The 15,269-nt window shown below is 40.8% G+C and overlaps 1 protein-coding gene across 1 annotated transcript in view; it reads left to right on the top strand.

Annotated features, from left to right (window-relative positions):
• Nucleotides 1-15,269, top strand: part of LOC132818151 (lipoxygenase homology domain-containing protein 1-like) — a 216,951-nt gene that overhangs the window by 134,334 nt on the left and 67,348 nt on the right. The window contains exons 23-27 of the mRNA XM_060828922.1: nucleotides 1,797-1,951; nucleotides 2,395-2,555; nucleotides 2,715-2,791; nucleotides 5,901-6,097; nucleotides 8,339-8,531. Of these exons, the coding sequence (XP_060684905.1) occupies nucleotides 1,797-1,951; nucleotides 2,395-2,555; nucleotides 2,715-2,791; nucleotides 5,901-6,097; nucleotides 8,339-8,531 (783 nt within the window). The remainder of the gene's footprint in view (nucleotides 1-1,796; nucleotides 1,952-2,394; nucleotides 2,556-2,714; nucleotides 2,792-5,900; nucleotides 6,098-8,338; nucleotides 8,532-15,269) is intronic.

The raw sequence follows: 15,269 nt of genomic DNA, 5'->3' as shown, positions 1-15,269 counted from the left end.
TTACGCATCCATACATGTTCATGCACGCATACACAAAAATGCACACACCTGCAAATTCACGCACACCTGCAAATGCATGCACACAAATGTATGCACATAAAAATGCACACACACAAATGTGCACACATGCAAATGCACACAAGCAAGCATGTTCATATAAATATGCATAGACAAATTTGCAGGCATACAAACATACGTGCACACACAAACATACCTTAGCAAAAACACATGCATGCACAAGCAAATACACAGGTTTTCCTGGTCAGTTTCTTGTCTCCCAACCAGCAACTAAAATACTTCCCATCCACTCACTGTTCAATGATCCCAACAGCAGTCTACAGCAAAGCATGTCATTATCAGCGGTCAGAACCTTTTTAGAAATAATCTTCAGTGTCCACAACTCACCTTTTAATGATGTCTTTTAACCTTCCCATTCTAGGTATTTTCACTAAGCTTGAAATTAATCAAGTTTTCCATAACCCTTCAAGATGTAAGCCCTCCACAAACTATTAAACATGAAGCATCCTTATAAAAACATATGTCTCTGGCAACACTGTCTTGAGCACAGTCTCCCCACCCTTCAGTCGGAAAGGCATCTGCTTTCATTCATCATCTTAATACTCCCCATATTCTAACATTTCAAAGCCCACTGTTATGGAATTTATGAATAGTTGGATTTGTGATGGAACACAGCTGGAACACCAGGAGAAATACAGTGGGTAAACTTAACTCCGGCAGTTCGTGTTAGCCAGAAGCTATGAAGAGAGATTGGTTCAACTGCACCTGTGTTCACTAGAATTTTGAAGGATAATGTGGATTTGATTGAAATGTATTAAATTCTAACATCTGGACAGATCAGATGCAGGGATGATGTTCTCCCTGGTTGGGGAGTCTAGAACCAAGGGGTGCAATGTCAGGAAACATTCAGGACTGAGATGAGGAAATATTTCTTAACTCATGGATTAGTGAACCTAGCAAATTCAAAGCACAGAAGGCTGTAGAATCAAAGGCAACTAATATATTCAAGAAAGGGTTTTTAAAAAAGATTTTAAAGGCATCAAGGGATATAAAAAGAAAGTGGGAAAATATCATCATAATAGAGGATGAGCCATGATCATGTCAAATAGCAGAGCAAGTTCAAAGGGCCAAATGACCTATTTTTGGTCTTAGTTTCTATTGATTCAACCACCACTCAATGCAAATCAGGCGAGCATTCTAATCAGCAGCTGAATCAAGACATCACTGTTCTCACTTGCTTCTGCAAAATGCTGGTAGAACCACTTGTAATTGTGAGAATAGTGAGAGCTTTTTATGATTTTTAAATAATATTCTTTCAGTTTCCCATCCCAAGAGGTGTTTATATTCCCAGTATGATCTGTGTGATTTCCCATCTGAGGTAGAGGGATAAACTTGAGTTAGGACAACTGTTAGGTACTATGCAATATCAAGGATATTGTGGCTCAGGCAAGAAAGTGAAGCTGGGTCTCCATTTACTCCAAACTTAGTGAGCATTCTTCAGAGGCTGATGGCCTACTCTTGTCCCTGTTTCTTATGTTCCCAAGTGTCTTCAGTTGCACATACCACAATTTATTGAATTCACAATCCAGACTGAGTGCTGGCCTTGGAATCTCACTATTGACAAGAAAGCACAAATCTATACTTTAAAGCTGAATCCAGAAGCTCTCTTGGCCATTAAGACTTTGACAGCAAACCCTGCAAAGTAGAACCATAAACTGAAAACCAGGATAAATGCAATGTCAACCGTGGTCATGATGTTATCTGTGTGTTCCATGCAGTGGTGAAGTACCGGGTTATTATCTACACTGGCAAAGTGGGTGGCAGTGGCACAGATGCCAATGTCTTCATTTGCCTGATCGGCCTGCAGGGAGACACAGGGGAGCGGGTGCTTTATGACAGCAAGAATAATGTCAACAAATTTGAGAAGGGCAACGTGAGTACAATATTTGCATTCTTAACAGCAAATCACTGCATCTTTCTGTCCACACTCTGATTTACCCAGTCTGTCTATACCCTGATATACGTAGTCTTTCTATATTCTGATACACCCAGTCTGTATCTTCCCCGATATACCCTGTCTGTCTCTTCCCCGATATACCCAGTCTGTCTGTACCCCAATTTACCCAGTCTCTCTGTACCGTGATATACTCAAAATGTCTATATCCTGATATACCCAATCTGTTTATAACCCAAATTACCTATCTGTCTACTCCTGATTTACCCAGTCTGCTTGTGCCCTAATTTGCCTTTCTGCTTATTCCCTTATTTACCCAACTCTGTCCATTAGCTGAATTATCCTGTCTCAATATTTGTACCCCAAGTTAGTCTGTCTAAGTGTAAATCCCATCAACTTCTTACTATATTTCCTACTTTCAGGCGGATGAGTTTATTATTGAGGCAGTAAGTCTGAAGAAAGTGATGAGGGTGAGAATAGGACATGATGGGAGAGGTGGAAGTTGTGGCTGGTACCTTGACAAGGTTGTCGTCAAAGAGGAAGGAGCTCCAGAGGCGCAGGCTGTGGAATTCCCGTGTTACAGGTTATGAATTTTAACTTCTGATAAACTCCACCTTAAAGGAGAACATTCCCATATGTGTTGTCTGCGCACACTGTATGTTTCTGCATGGGATAGCAAGAGAAAAAAATTGAGGAAAAGTGAAGTAGAACAAGAAACCATTACTACTGTATTTATCACCAGGTGGCTGGATAAAGGTGAGGATGATGGCCAAATTGTTCGAGAGCTGGTTCCCCTCGGAGATGCTCAGATGCTTAAAAGTAAGTAAAGATTTTTCTAACCTTGGTAAATCTGAGTCAAACGCAGTTCTTTGTATTTGACAATACTTTTCAATTTAACAGAGAATTTTCACTTTATAGGAACAATGCCACAGTTTAATTAGGTGTACCAACTCTGAAGTGTATCTATTTAAGGATAGGAAGGGGGTATTATCACATTTGGAAAACTGCCTTTACAGCAGGTCGTTAGCCAGTACAGAGTGGATGCAGTAAAATAACAGAGAAACTAATCCAAAATCACATTCTCTTGGTCTGCATGATACCTTTGTAGAATAATAGAGACTTTGCCTCTCTACTGTTTCTGTTTTTTTTAACCATCTTCCATGTAGTCCCAGTACAAGGCCTCAGTGCAGCTTCAGCACACAGACGTTGGAGAACTGCCTGTCACCAGGACCAGAAAACTGTAAATTATACAGGGGTGGGGCAATATTCAGTAACCAGGCATCTACCTATTAAGATGGGTAGGCAGCTTCCCCACTTCTCTCAACACTACCTGTCCCTCCACTTATCTTTGTGTCATTTGCAAACTTATAAATAATGCTCTCAGTTCCTTCGTCTGGATCGCTAATGTATAACACACATAGTTATCACAGCACAGACCCCTGCAAAACTTGACTAATCACAGCTGCTATCCTCAAAAAAAAATCCCTTTATCTATACTCTCAGCTTCTGCCAATCAGCCAATCCTCTCTCCATGCCAATATATTGTCCCCACCACCAACCTCCTGTGTGGCATGTAATCAAAGGTGTATTGGAAATCCAAATAGACCATGTCCATTGGCTGTCCTTTGTCTAATTTGCTCGTTACCTCGTCAAAGAATTTTAACAGATTTGGCAGGCATGACGTCCCAGTGATGAGACTGTGCTGACTCACCTCTATTTTGTCGTGCACTTCCAGGTAATCCATAATCTCATCCTTAATAATGGACTCTAAAATCTTAACAATGACCAAGGTCAGGCTACACGGCCTATGATTTCCTGTATTTTCTCTCCCTCCCTTCCTTCTTAAATGGGTTATAGGAGATTGTGACTGTAAAGAGAGACATCATGTCAGAGATGCAGTGGCCACTTTGAAAATTAAGCACAGACCACAGCATATAGCAGGCATTCCAGCATTCTGTGTGGACACTGAAGAGGGTTATGGCAGGCCCACAGTAGTTTTTCAGCTTCTTTGATTACACAAACCCTTAAAACAAGTGCTGGTATGCAGAGGTCCTAGTTAATGCAAGAAAATTAATCTTAAATTGGATACAGGAAACAGTTGAACTAAAGACCCAGCTGGTACCACTCGCATACCAAAATCAAGCTTTGAAAGCTGAGAAAGAACATATTATAGGAAGTGTCACAAGTGTATTGTACATAAGACAGCCAGTGTTCATATGCAATTAACACAATATACCACTTCATACCAATATGATACCATGATGGGGAAGAACATACTTTTTCCATCAAATATTCCATAAATTATTATCTGAGAAAAAAAACATGCTGCTATAATGATCATAGAATTTCTACAGTGTGGAAGCAGGCCATTTGGCCCATCAAGTCCACACCAACTCTCTGAAGAACATTCCACCCTGACCCACCAACCTGCACATCTTTGAACCATGGAGGAAACCAGAGCACTGGAGGAAACCCACACAGACACAAGGAGAACATGCAAACTCCACACTGACAATTGCCCAAACCTTGGTCCCTGGTGCTGTGAGGCAGCAGTGCTAACCACTGAGCCACCCTGGCACCCATCAATGAGTGATAACCATACAATTGTAATAGCAACTCATGAATGAAAGAAGAATTCTTCATTTGTTCATATAGAGTCATAGAGTAAGCTGATTGTAGGAAACCAGCTGTTGTAAATGACAGTTCAAATACAGAATGCTCATAATCCTTTGAAGGAGGAATTTAAAGTTAGTAGCAAATGGCAGAAAGCCCTTAAGCGCTCAACCTCTGGCCATCCTAACTGCTTGGCTGACATTAAGTCTAGGAGAGAGGTGCTGTCTTCTGAACCTCGGTGGCTGTTAGCTGTTTGATCAAGTCTGTTGGCTGAAGTGTTGAGCAAAAGCATCCAGATATTGGTCTAAAGGTTCATATTGTTGTTGATGGTGTTGCCTCCTATTTTCTGTCAAAGTTATTGAGACATTCTCATCTGAAGAGGATCAGTATCACACTGAGTATCTACCCCAACCTTAAAGTGCACCACAGATGAGATGAGAGGGAGAGTTTGTTTGTCGATCCCTCTTTCACTGGTTGTGATAGTGTGAATGCTGGAGGGTTGCCTCTTCAATCCCTTTTTCCTTAATTGGTCTTCATTGCTGTACAATCCAGAAACCAGTGGAGAAGCTGCCATTCCGCTCCAACCCTGCAATCACCTTCCAAGACAATGATAAGCGAGCATACATCTCCCATGGGTCTTTCAAGGGAGCTGATAATACTATCGGAGATTAATACCTCAGCTGAAGTAAATGTCTTGTGGAGTGGGAAAAGTAGGAGGAATATTTAAAAAGGGGTAATAAAGTAACTCTAGAAGAGAGCTGTAAACTAAAAGGTTAGTCAGCAACCTCTCACTCCCCATGCGCTATACGTCTTATTCCCTCACCTCATTACTTACCCACTCTCCTTGTGTTTCTCCCCTGCATTAAATGCTAATGTGCTTGCTTGTGGGTATTTTGGGACAGACTTGTACACTGCCCATCTGTATTTTGAGCATGCCATGTACTTCAGGTTTTGGGAGTAGACAGTCGTGGTTATGAAGAGAATATGGGATCAGAAATTCAGCTCATAATCAAAAAGGACAGCAATTCTGTGAATGGCCAGAATCACCTTCAGAATGTGTTCAGGACTAGACAACAGATTATGTATCAGGGATTAGGTTTTCTGCTATTGAACTATGCTGGTTGTTGATTTTCAGTTGCACAAATGTTTCAAGTTCAAGAGGTAATGAGTAGCATAATCTAAATCTTTACAGCATTTTTGGACATGGTAAAGTCATGTAAGGTGTTATATAAATGCAAATCCTGCTTTATTTTTCTCTCAAACCTGCACAGCTGTGATCTTTTATTAAACATTGTTCCTCATGTGCATCTTTCAGATATCCGTTACCATGTTATAGTGAAGACAGGCAATGTGTCTGGAGCTAGCAGTGATTCTAAGGTTTTCATCAAACTGTATGGAGAGAAGGGAGATACCAGCAAGCATTCCCTCGCCATCTCCGACAATGACCTGGGAAATTACTTTGAACAAGGCCGTGTGGATGTTTTCATTATTGACACAATGGACATTGGAAAAGTAAGTACATGTTGGTCTACATTGTGGATCATGCCTCTGAGCTATTATCTAAGTTGCTGACTAATTGCATTATTGTCTTAAGAATTTATCCATTGAATGACAATATAAGTCCAAAATCACTATCATTATTTAGCAGAGTACATAGTTTAGAATTACACAATATAAACCATATTAGTGAATGAGCAGTCAATGACTTATATCAATTTTTTTGCCTGCTGTTTTAATGCAAACATTAACCCATTTATTTTGTGACATTCCTACTAATCCTAACCACTGACTTGTCTGAATTATTCACTGTGTGACCCATATCATTTGCATACTCATTGCTAAAGATTATTTCTGGTGAATTGAGTATCATTGAAAATTGCTGGGAATACCACAAAGCACAACAGCGAAAGACTCAGTGAAGGAGGTTTAGGTGTGAGGTTGTGCATGTGCCTTAAATAAGCAGCAACTTAATGTTTCAGAACTTAAAACAAAGTACTAAATGGTGCAGTGGGTTAGTGCATTCACTTCACTGCTAGTTCTTAGTTTTGAATCCAGCAATTCACTAGTGGTGTGATAGTCATTTCTCTACTGGAGAGGACCACAAAACTGATTTATTTTGGATCTACAGTAATTGTTGCTGAATTAGAAGTCTAAGTCTAAGATACTTGGCATGGGAAATTGAAGTATCAGACTCTCTCCCATTTACAGCAAGTTATACAAACAATTGTAAGACTCGTTATGAATTGAGAAAATAATCTATGAACTCAGCAGATTTTGTGTCACTAGTATTAGGACAGGATGTATATTGCTTCAGGGAAATAGTACATAGTGGAGGTGTAATAATGGAGAAATACTTTGCTTGATTATATTTTTAAGAATCAGAAAGTATTTGTGTTGAAACTTTCCCTTTTTAGATTACATTGCTAAATAGAAACTATGATAAGGAAGAACATTAATGGACAATATAGCCTTACTGAATTTTTGAATTTTTCATAGAGGTGACAAAGTTGATTGATGTGGGTAGAGTAGTGGATGTTGTTTACATGGAGTTTAGTAAGGCTTTGACAATGTGCCTCATGGTAGGCTCATCCAGAGGATTAAGATGCACAGGATCCACAGTGACTTGGTCGCGTGGATTCAGAATTGGCTTTCCCATAGAAGGCAGAATGTCATGGTGGAAGGGTGTTTTTCTAGCTGGAGGTTTGTGACGAGTGATATCCCACAGGGATCTGTACCGGGACCTCTGCTGTTGGTGATATATATAAATGACTTGGATGAAAATGTAGAAAGGTGGGTTAGTAAGTTTGCAGATAATACAAAGATCGGTGGAGTTGTGGGTAGTGTAGAAAGTTGTTAAAAGATATAGCAGGATATAGATCAGTTGCAGATGTGGGTGGAAAAATGGCAGATGGAGTTTAATCTGGGTAAATGTGAGTTGCTGCACTTTGGGAGATCAAATGTTAAGGAAAAATGTGCAATTAATGGCAGGACTCTGAATAGCATTGATGTACAGAGGGATCTTGGGAGTTCAAGTTGATAGCTTCCTGAAAGCAGCCACTCAATTAGTTAGGGTGGTAAAGAAGGCATATGGCATGCCTGCAGGAAGGATGTGGAGGCTTTGGAGAGAGCACAGAAGAGATTTACCAGGATGCTGCCTGGATTAGAGGGAATGAGCTATAAGGGGAGGCTAGAAAAACTCAAGTTCTTTTCTTTGGAGTGGTAGAGGCTGAGGGGGGACTTGAAGACTATAAAAATTGTGAGATGCATAGGCATTGATGGCCAGAATCTTTTTCCTGATGTCTAATATTAGGGGGCATGCATTTAAGGTGAGAGGGTGGAAGTTCAAAGGAGATGTAAGGAGCAAGTTCTTATACAGGAGTGACAAGCGGTGAGAGAGGTGGAGGTTGAAGCAAGTACGATAGGAATATTTAGAGGTCTCTTAGATAAGCACATGAATATGCAAGGAATAGAGGGATGTGGACCAAGAGCAGACAGAAGGGATTGGTTTAATTTGACATCATGTTCAGCATCACACTATGGGCCCAAGGGCTGGTTCCTGTGCTCTATTGATCTATGTTCTATGTATTGATTTCATACTTACAAATGATTTTAAATGTGCCTGAAATTTATTTATATATTTGGAGAGGATTGAATAAGGCTATTGATAATTTATGTCTTTACCTCCCTAGGCGTATAGATATACATCCCAACACTTTGAAGTGTCTATAACAACTTTTTTTTTCTTCTGAAAAGCTAAACCGTTTATTGATTGGACATGACAATGTGGGACTGCAAGCTGGTTGGTTCCTGGATAGTGTCCAAGTTAAGGTTCCTGTACATGGGAGAGAGTACATGTTCCCTGCTCATCGATGGCTGTGCAAGGACGAGGCAGATGGCAAGACTGAGATTGAAATATATCCCAGTGAGATCAGAGATATTGAAAAGTGTAAGGATATGAACTATGACAAATATTTGACAAGTTTCCATGTGAGCTGTATATGCTGTTCTTACTGTTTCAGCATTAATCTATCTGTACTCTCGCTCATACTTATTCTTACTAAGCTCCAAATATGTGGATTCTTATTTCACTCCTTCATAGAATGTGGCCACTGATGATAAGGACAGTCTTAACTGCCTGTCTAGATTAGGAGTGAGCCACATTTTTGGTTACAATTGAGTGGCTAACTCCAGAGGTGATTTAAGAGTAAAGACATAGCTATCAGAATGGAGTTGTTTATTGGCATATGGTTAAGGACAACAGACTTTCTTCCTTGAATGACATCATCAACAAGATATTTTCTTCACTTTATCTTCACTGTATTGAGATCAAAATACATGTCACTGTCTCCTACTCCAACTCAATTCTTTCTCAGAAGCTCAAAAATGTGGAACTCCTGACTTTTTCCAATATCCCCCTGATAATCTATAGGTCTTTAAAACCCAAGATCAACAAATCTGAAAATGTGTTCTTTGATTGACTCCAAATTCTGTTCTACATTTTCCTTCTTGGATCATTATCTACATTCCCTGCCTTATTGTATTTTCTAATAAACCTGTTCAGAGATGTTATTGCACACCTCTGGAGGAGGTGGGATTTAAACCTGGACCTTCTGGCTCAGAGATAAGGACCATTCCCTTAATGCCTTTCAACTGAATCATTTTCAAAGATCACTTGAAGCACATGAACTGTCATTTGGTTATTCAAGCTAATCTTTCCATACAGAACAAGATTGATTAATTGGATGCTAGACGCTCTGGTGCATCACATATATTTGGAGTGACTGACACGGAACACCACATTGGTAAAGGTGCAGTTAGCATCTGCTGAGCAAGGATGACATAAATTGGTATGCAACACTGATTTCATGCTATCTCACACAACTGACGGCATAATGTGGAGAAGAGACAGAAGACACACATAACATTATAGGCTCAAATAATAAAACAAAGAACTGCAGATGCTGGGGATCTGAAACAAAAATAAAATTGTTGGTGAAACTCAGGTCTGGCATCATCTGTGGAAAGAAAGCAAAGTTAACATTTCAAGATGAGTGACTGTTCATCAGCACTGTCAGCAGCAAGGGAAATCTGGTATTTGTGCTGAAGGCAAAGTTTGGTGTGGTGAGGTGGGTAGATGAGGCGAGTGGATGGTTGGAAATGAAGCCCAGAGAGAAAGAGAGAGAGATATGAAAGGGATAGGTAAACAAGGTGATTATGGATTGCAGACCAGGACAGAAGAAAAGCTGAATAAGAGCAAATAGTAGGAGAGAATGGGTGAGCTGTACTGAAAGCAACCCATACATGTGATAACAGGCCAATGAGGAGAGAATGTGCGAAAAACAACTCATGTCATAACAGGACCAAGTGTGGGAATGGGTAAAAACTATAGGTATAGAAGGATGGAATCTGGCTGTAAAGTTATTGAACTCAATGTTGACTCCTAGAGGCTACATAGATCCCAAGCAGAAAATGAGCTGTTGCTCTTCAAGCTTGCTGGAACACTCCAGTAGACCTGGGATAGAAATGTTGGTGTTAGATCACATGTGGTGTGTTGAAATAGCAAGCACCTGGAAATTCAACGGTCATTTTTGTGCACAAAGTGTAGGTATTCTGCTAAGTGGTCAGCTGCCTGTGTTTTGTCTCTCCAGTGTAGAGGAGACCACATTGTGAGTAGGGAATACAGCAGACTACATTGACTGAAGTGCTGGTAAATTGCTGCTTCATCGGCAAGGTGTGTCCAGGGCCTTGGATTGTAAGGAAGGAGGATGTAAATGGGAAGCTGTTACACCTTCCACGATTGCATAGAAAGGTGCCATGGGGTTGTAGGGGAATATTGGAAGAGGAAGAGGAGTGGACTAATGTGTCCCAGAGGGGACGGTCCCTGCAGAATGCTAATGAGGGTGGGGAAGGGAATAGTGCCTAGTTATGGCATTCTATTGGAGGTGATGGAAATGGTGGCTTACAATCCTTTGAATGTGGCAGCTGGTGGGATGGTAAGTGAGGACCAAGGGAGGGAATGGAAGGGGTGAGGGCAGAAGTGCAAGCAATCCTTGATTCAGGAAAAGGTAGACATTCTGAGACCCCTCTGTGGAAGGTGGCTTCATCAGAACAGATGCGATGGAGACAAAAAAACTGGGAGAATGGAATGGAGTCTTTATAGGAACGAGGGTAAGATGATAATAAGCTGTCAGAAGAGGGAGGATAGAGAGAGGGCCGTCCTTAATTTTGGGTGCTACGATGTGTGAGATATCTTATTTTTTATTTACTCATGGGTCATGGGACATGGCGTCGCTGGCTGGTCAACATTTATTGCACATCTCTAGTTGTCCTTGAGAAAGTGGTGTTGAGCTGTCTTCTTGCACCTCTTAATCCGCCTGCTGTGGGTTGACCCACAATGCCATTAAGGAGGGAATTCCAAGTGTTTGACCCAGTGGTGACATACTTCCAAGTGAGGATGGTGAGTGGTTTGGAGGAGATATTGTAGGTGGTGTCCCTAAGTATCTGCTGCCCTTGTCCTTCTAGGCAGAAGTGGTCATGGGTTTGGAAGCTACTGCCTGAGGATCTTGCAGTACACCTCTGCTATTACTGAGTGTCCGTGGTGGAGGGAGTGGAAACTTATGAATGTGGTGCCAGTCAAGAGGCTGCTTTGTCCTGGATGGTGTCAAGCTTCTTGAGTATTGTTGGAGCTACACCCATCCAGCCAAGTGGGGGTTAACAAATCATATCCTGATTTGGCTCCACTTATAGCCAGCAGGTCACCAAATGCAAGCCTCACTTTTTCTTTAACAACACCTACTGAGCTGGTGATATAAGTATGAAATTGTGTGATGGTGCTGTGTCTTCATCATTATTCTGTATTGCGTGGCCAAAACAGCACTTGGGAATCTGAAAGAAAAAAAGACTGAATGGAAAGCTTTTAGTCAAAGGAGGGGGAAGAAGTACAAGGTGCATTCTTATACCATCTGCAGGTTGTAATTCAGAAGACAATGCAGTGGGGAGTATGAGAAGAAGGATTCAGTGTGTGGATGGCAATATCTTCAATGGTTTCAGCACAGCCAGCCTCAGCACTGGGCACCCAAGGTTAAGACAAGCAGGCATGGCTGAGCTAGTCAGTTATCTTTCTCTGGTTTTGTGCTGCCTTATCCCGGAAGAGAGCAGAAGCCGTGTTAATGAGTGTCGTATCACTTGCTTGTTGGGTGTAGTAGTCATGATTCAATAGCTGGCAGTGTGTCCAAGCTTTGGGTGTGAGAATTTTAGATTTAGACTAGATTCCCTACATTGTGGAAACAGACCCTTCGGCCCACCAAGTCCACGCCGACCCTCCGAAGAGCAACCACCCAGACCCATTCCCCTACATTTACCCCTGCACCTAACACTATAGGCAATTTAGCATGACCAAGTCACGTAACCTGAACATCTTTGGACCGTGGGAGGAAACTAGAGCACCCGGAGGAAACCCACGCAGACACGGGGAGAATGTGCAAACTCCACACAGATAGTTGCCTGAGGCAGGAGTTGAACCCGGGTCCCTGGCGCTGTGAGGCAGCAGCGCTAACCACTGAGCCACCGTACCACCCCAATGGCAGTAATGTTAAGTGTATGAGACTGTAGTAGAGGCTGTGAATCTTTAATATGTGTCCTGAGTGAAGAAAGTATTGGTAGTGAGTGATAGGGTATAGTTCTTTGGGCAGTACTGTTATAGTTGGTTGCGTATGGCAGTTGTAATTGTATTCCCTGGCCTTGACCCTTGACATGCGCTTCTGTTCGAAGATCAGACAGACATTTCTGCAGCTACAAACCAGATTCCAGGATGGTATGTTGCCTTTCTGGTGCCCAGATCAAGAATTTCACACAGTGGCTTTGGAACAATCCTCTGGTGGTGGAAACAGCCAGAGGTTGTGTTCTACATTTGCACTAATGAAGTAGGCAGGATGGGGGTTGTGGTCCTGCAGTTAGTAAGGAGAAACACAGAGTGGCTGGGGGCAACTGTTCCCATGTGTAAACTGATCAAGAACCAGAGTTTTGCAAAAGAAGCAAATGTGAGGTGAGAATAAAACTCGTTCACGCAGCAAGTAGTTAAGGTGTGGAGTACATTGTCTGGAAGTGTGGTAAGAGTATGTTGAATTGAAGCATTCAAGAAGACATTGTTTCTATTTAAATAATAAATCAGTGTGCAGGTTTACAGGGAAAATGCAGGAGATTGACACTAAATTAAAATGCTTAGATAGCCAATGTGCACTTGATGGACCAAATGCTCTCTTCCTGCGCCATAATAATTCTGTGATTCAGTTAGAATTTATGAGCTAGGTAGAAAATGAGTAAACAGAACCTCAAAAGTAGTAATTTCCAGTTTACTCCCAGTGCTATGTGCAAATCAGTGTAGAAATAGGTGGATAAAACAGATTGAATATGCGGCTGGAAAAATGGTTCGGGGGAATGGATTTAGACTCCAATGTGGCTAGCAGAGACTGTGGGAAAGCTGGACAATTGCACCTGAATAGGGCTAGGACTGAGTACCTAGTGGAGCATTTTGATAATGTCCTTGGGGAGTGTTTACTGATTACGAATTATGAAATAAAATGTTTTATTTCAAAACCAGGCAGCTTTTGTTTTTTTTTGGTATTTCAGACTTTGTTCCTTCTTCTTGGGCATCCTGCTTCACGGGTTACTGATCAATAAAGGTACTTTTAAGAGAGCTACTTTCTGGGCAGTGTGCAGAGGTCGTTGGCTTGGCAGTTCTCCTCTCAACTATTCAATTTTTCCCAGTCTTATACCCTCAAAGCATCGGATTGTGTCATTGGCTTTTAAGATTGTCAATATACTTAATTCAAACTTGATTGAAGTTTGGTCTGTTTCGGGGTATAGTCTAAACTGATTGGCCTAATTTGAAACTATTTTGTCATTTCCAGGTAACCAGCTAACCAAGTTGTTTGACTAAATACTACATTATATTTCTTATGGTTAATTCTTTCGAACTCAGCGTTAGTTTAACCTGGTTTCTTCTTTGTTTCTGAACTGCTGTCTATGTGCTTCTGGTACCAATTCATAAACACTTAATATAGCCTGTTTAACCTCTTTATAATCTCTTGACACTTCATCTGACAGTGCGGCAAATACGTCACTAGCTCTGCCTACCAGTTTTGTCTGAACTAACATTGCCCATAAATCCTCGGACCACTCCATCTGCCTAACCAATTTTTCAAATGAAATAAAGAAGGCTTCAACATCTTTCTCATCAAAATGAAGCAGAGTTTTGACATAACTGTATATATCACTCCCTTCTCTTTTAATCTGCATCCTTGTTAGCTTGACTTTGATAACTATGTCGCAATTTCTCAAATTCAAATCTCTCTCTTTTTGTCTCTCCATTTCTTCTCTCTGTTTGCTCAGCTAAGAACCTTCTCTCCCCATCTTTCCTCTTTCTCTCTTTTTTTCCTCTCTCTTCTCTCTCTCTTTTTCTTTCTCTCTCCATTCATTTATCTTCTAACTCAGTTTTTCTCAAATGTAATTTAAGTTTTTCTACCTCTGCTGCACTTGTCTGTTTCTCTGATACACCTAAGTGTTTGAGAAATTCTCTTACAATTTCAGCTTTACTTTTGTCCTTAGTTAAATCCAAATCTAATTTATTTGCTAACTCTAAAAATATGGCCTTTTTCTTTCCTTCTAAACTTTCTTGGCAAATTTGAGAATCAGCTTCAAATCCCAGAACCTCTTTAGCAATTTTAAGAGCCATTTCTCTCTCTTGTAGTTTAATCAACCACAAGTCACCAAAATTAAACAAACTGCCTCATCTACAGTTTATTTAAAGATCTAGGATACTAACCTGCAAGTGTTTAAATCTGCTGGGACTTTTCGTAGCCCCAAATCTATTCAAACCTGTCTAAACCTGTTCAAATCACGGACCCAAGCCCCCAAACTGTTACAACACAGGGTAAACCCTCCTGTTTAATTTAAAATCAGCAACACAGAAAAGATTTATCCCATGCAGTGTTCTGCAAAAATTCATGTGGCCAAGAACTATTTAAGGTAAAAGTTACCAACTTTATTTCTTAAAGTATAATAGAGAATAATTAACTAACAACTATTCACAAGTTCTTACTTTAAACTATCTATTACCTTTCTTTCTTTAATACTAGTCCGATAAAACTGCTGATTACGATTTACAAAATAAAACATCTTATCAGGCAGCTTTCGTTCTCCCCTGTATCTTGGTCTTTGTTCCTTCTTCTTGTGCATCCTGCTTCACAGATTACTGATCAATAAAGGTACCTTTTAAGAGAGCTACTTTTCTGGGCAGTGTGCAGATGTCATCAGCTTGGCAGTTCTTCTCTCATAGCACACAGAACGTTACAGCACAGTACAGAACCTTCGGCCCTTGATGTTGCATTGACCTGTGAAAATAATCTGATACCCATCTAACCGTTCCATTATAATCCATATGTATGTCCCATGCCCATTTAAATGTCCTTAACGTCGGCCAGTCTACTATTATTGCAGGCAGGCTGTTTCATGCCCCTACTACTCTCTGAGTGAAAAAAACTACCCTAACGTCTGTCCTAAATCTACCGCCCCTCACTTTAAATCTATGTCCCCTTGTGCTAGTCTCCACCATCTGAGGAAAAGGGCTCTCACTTTCCACTCTATCTAACCCTCTGATTATCTTGTATGTCTTGATTAAGTCACC

The sequence above is a fragment of the Hemiscyllium ocellatum genome, chromosome 1 (assembly GCF_020745735.1).
Source record: "Hemiscyllium ocellatum isolate sHemOce1 chromosome 1, sHemOce1.pat.X.cur, whole genome shotgun sequence".
Classification (NCBI taxonomy): Eukaryota; Metazoa; Chordata; class Chondrichthyes; order Orectolobiformes; family Hemiscylliidae; genus Hemiscyllium; species Hemiscyllium ocellatum.
The sequence above is the reverse complement of the archived record's forward strand: the minus strand, read 5'-3'. Positions and strand labels throughout refer to the sequence as shown.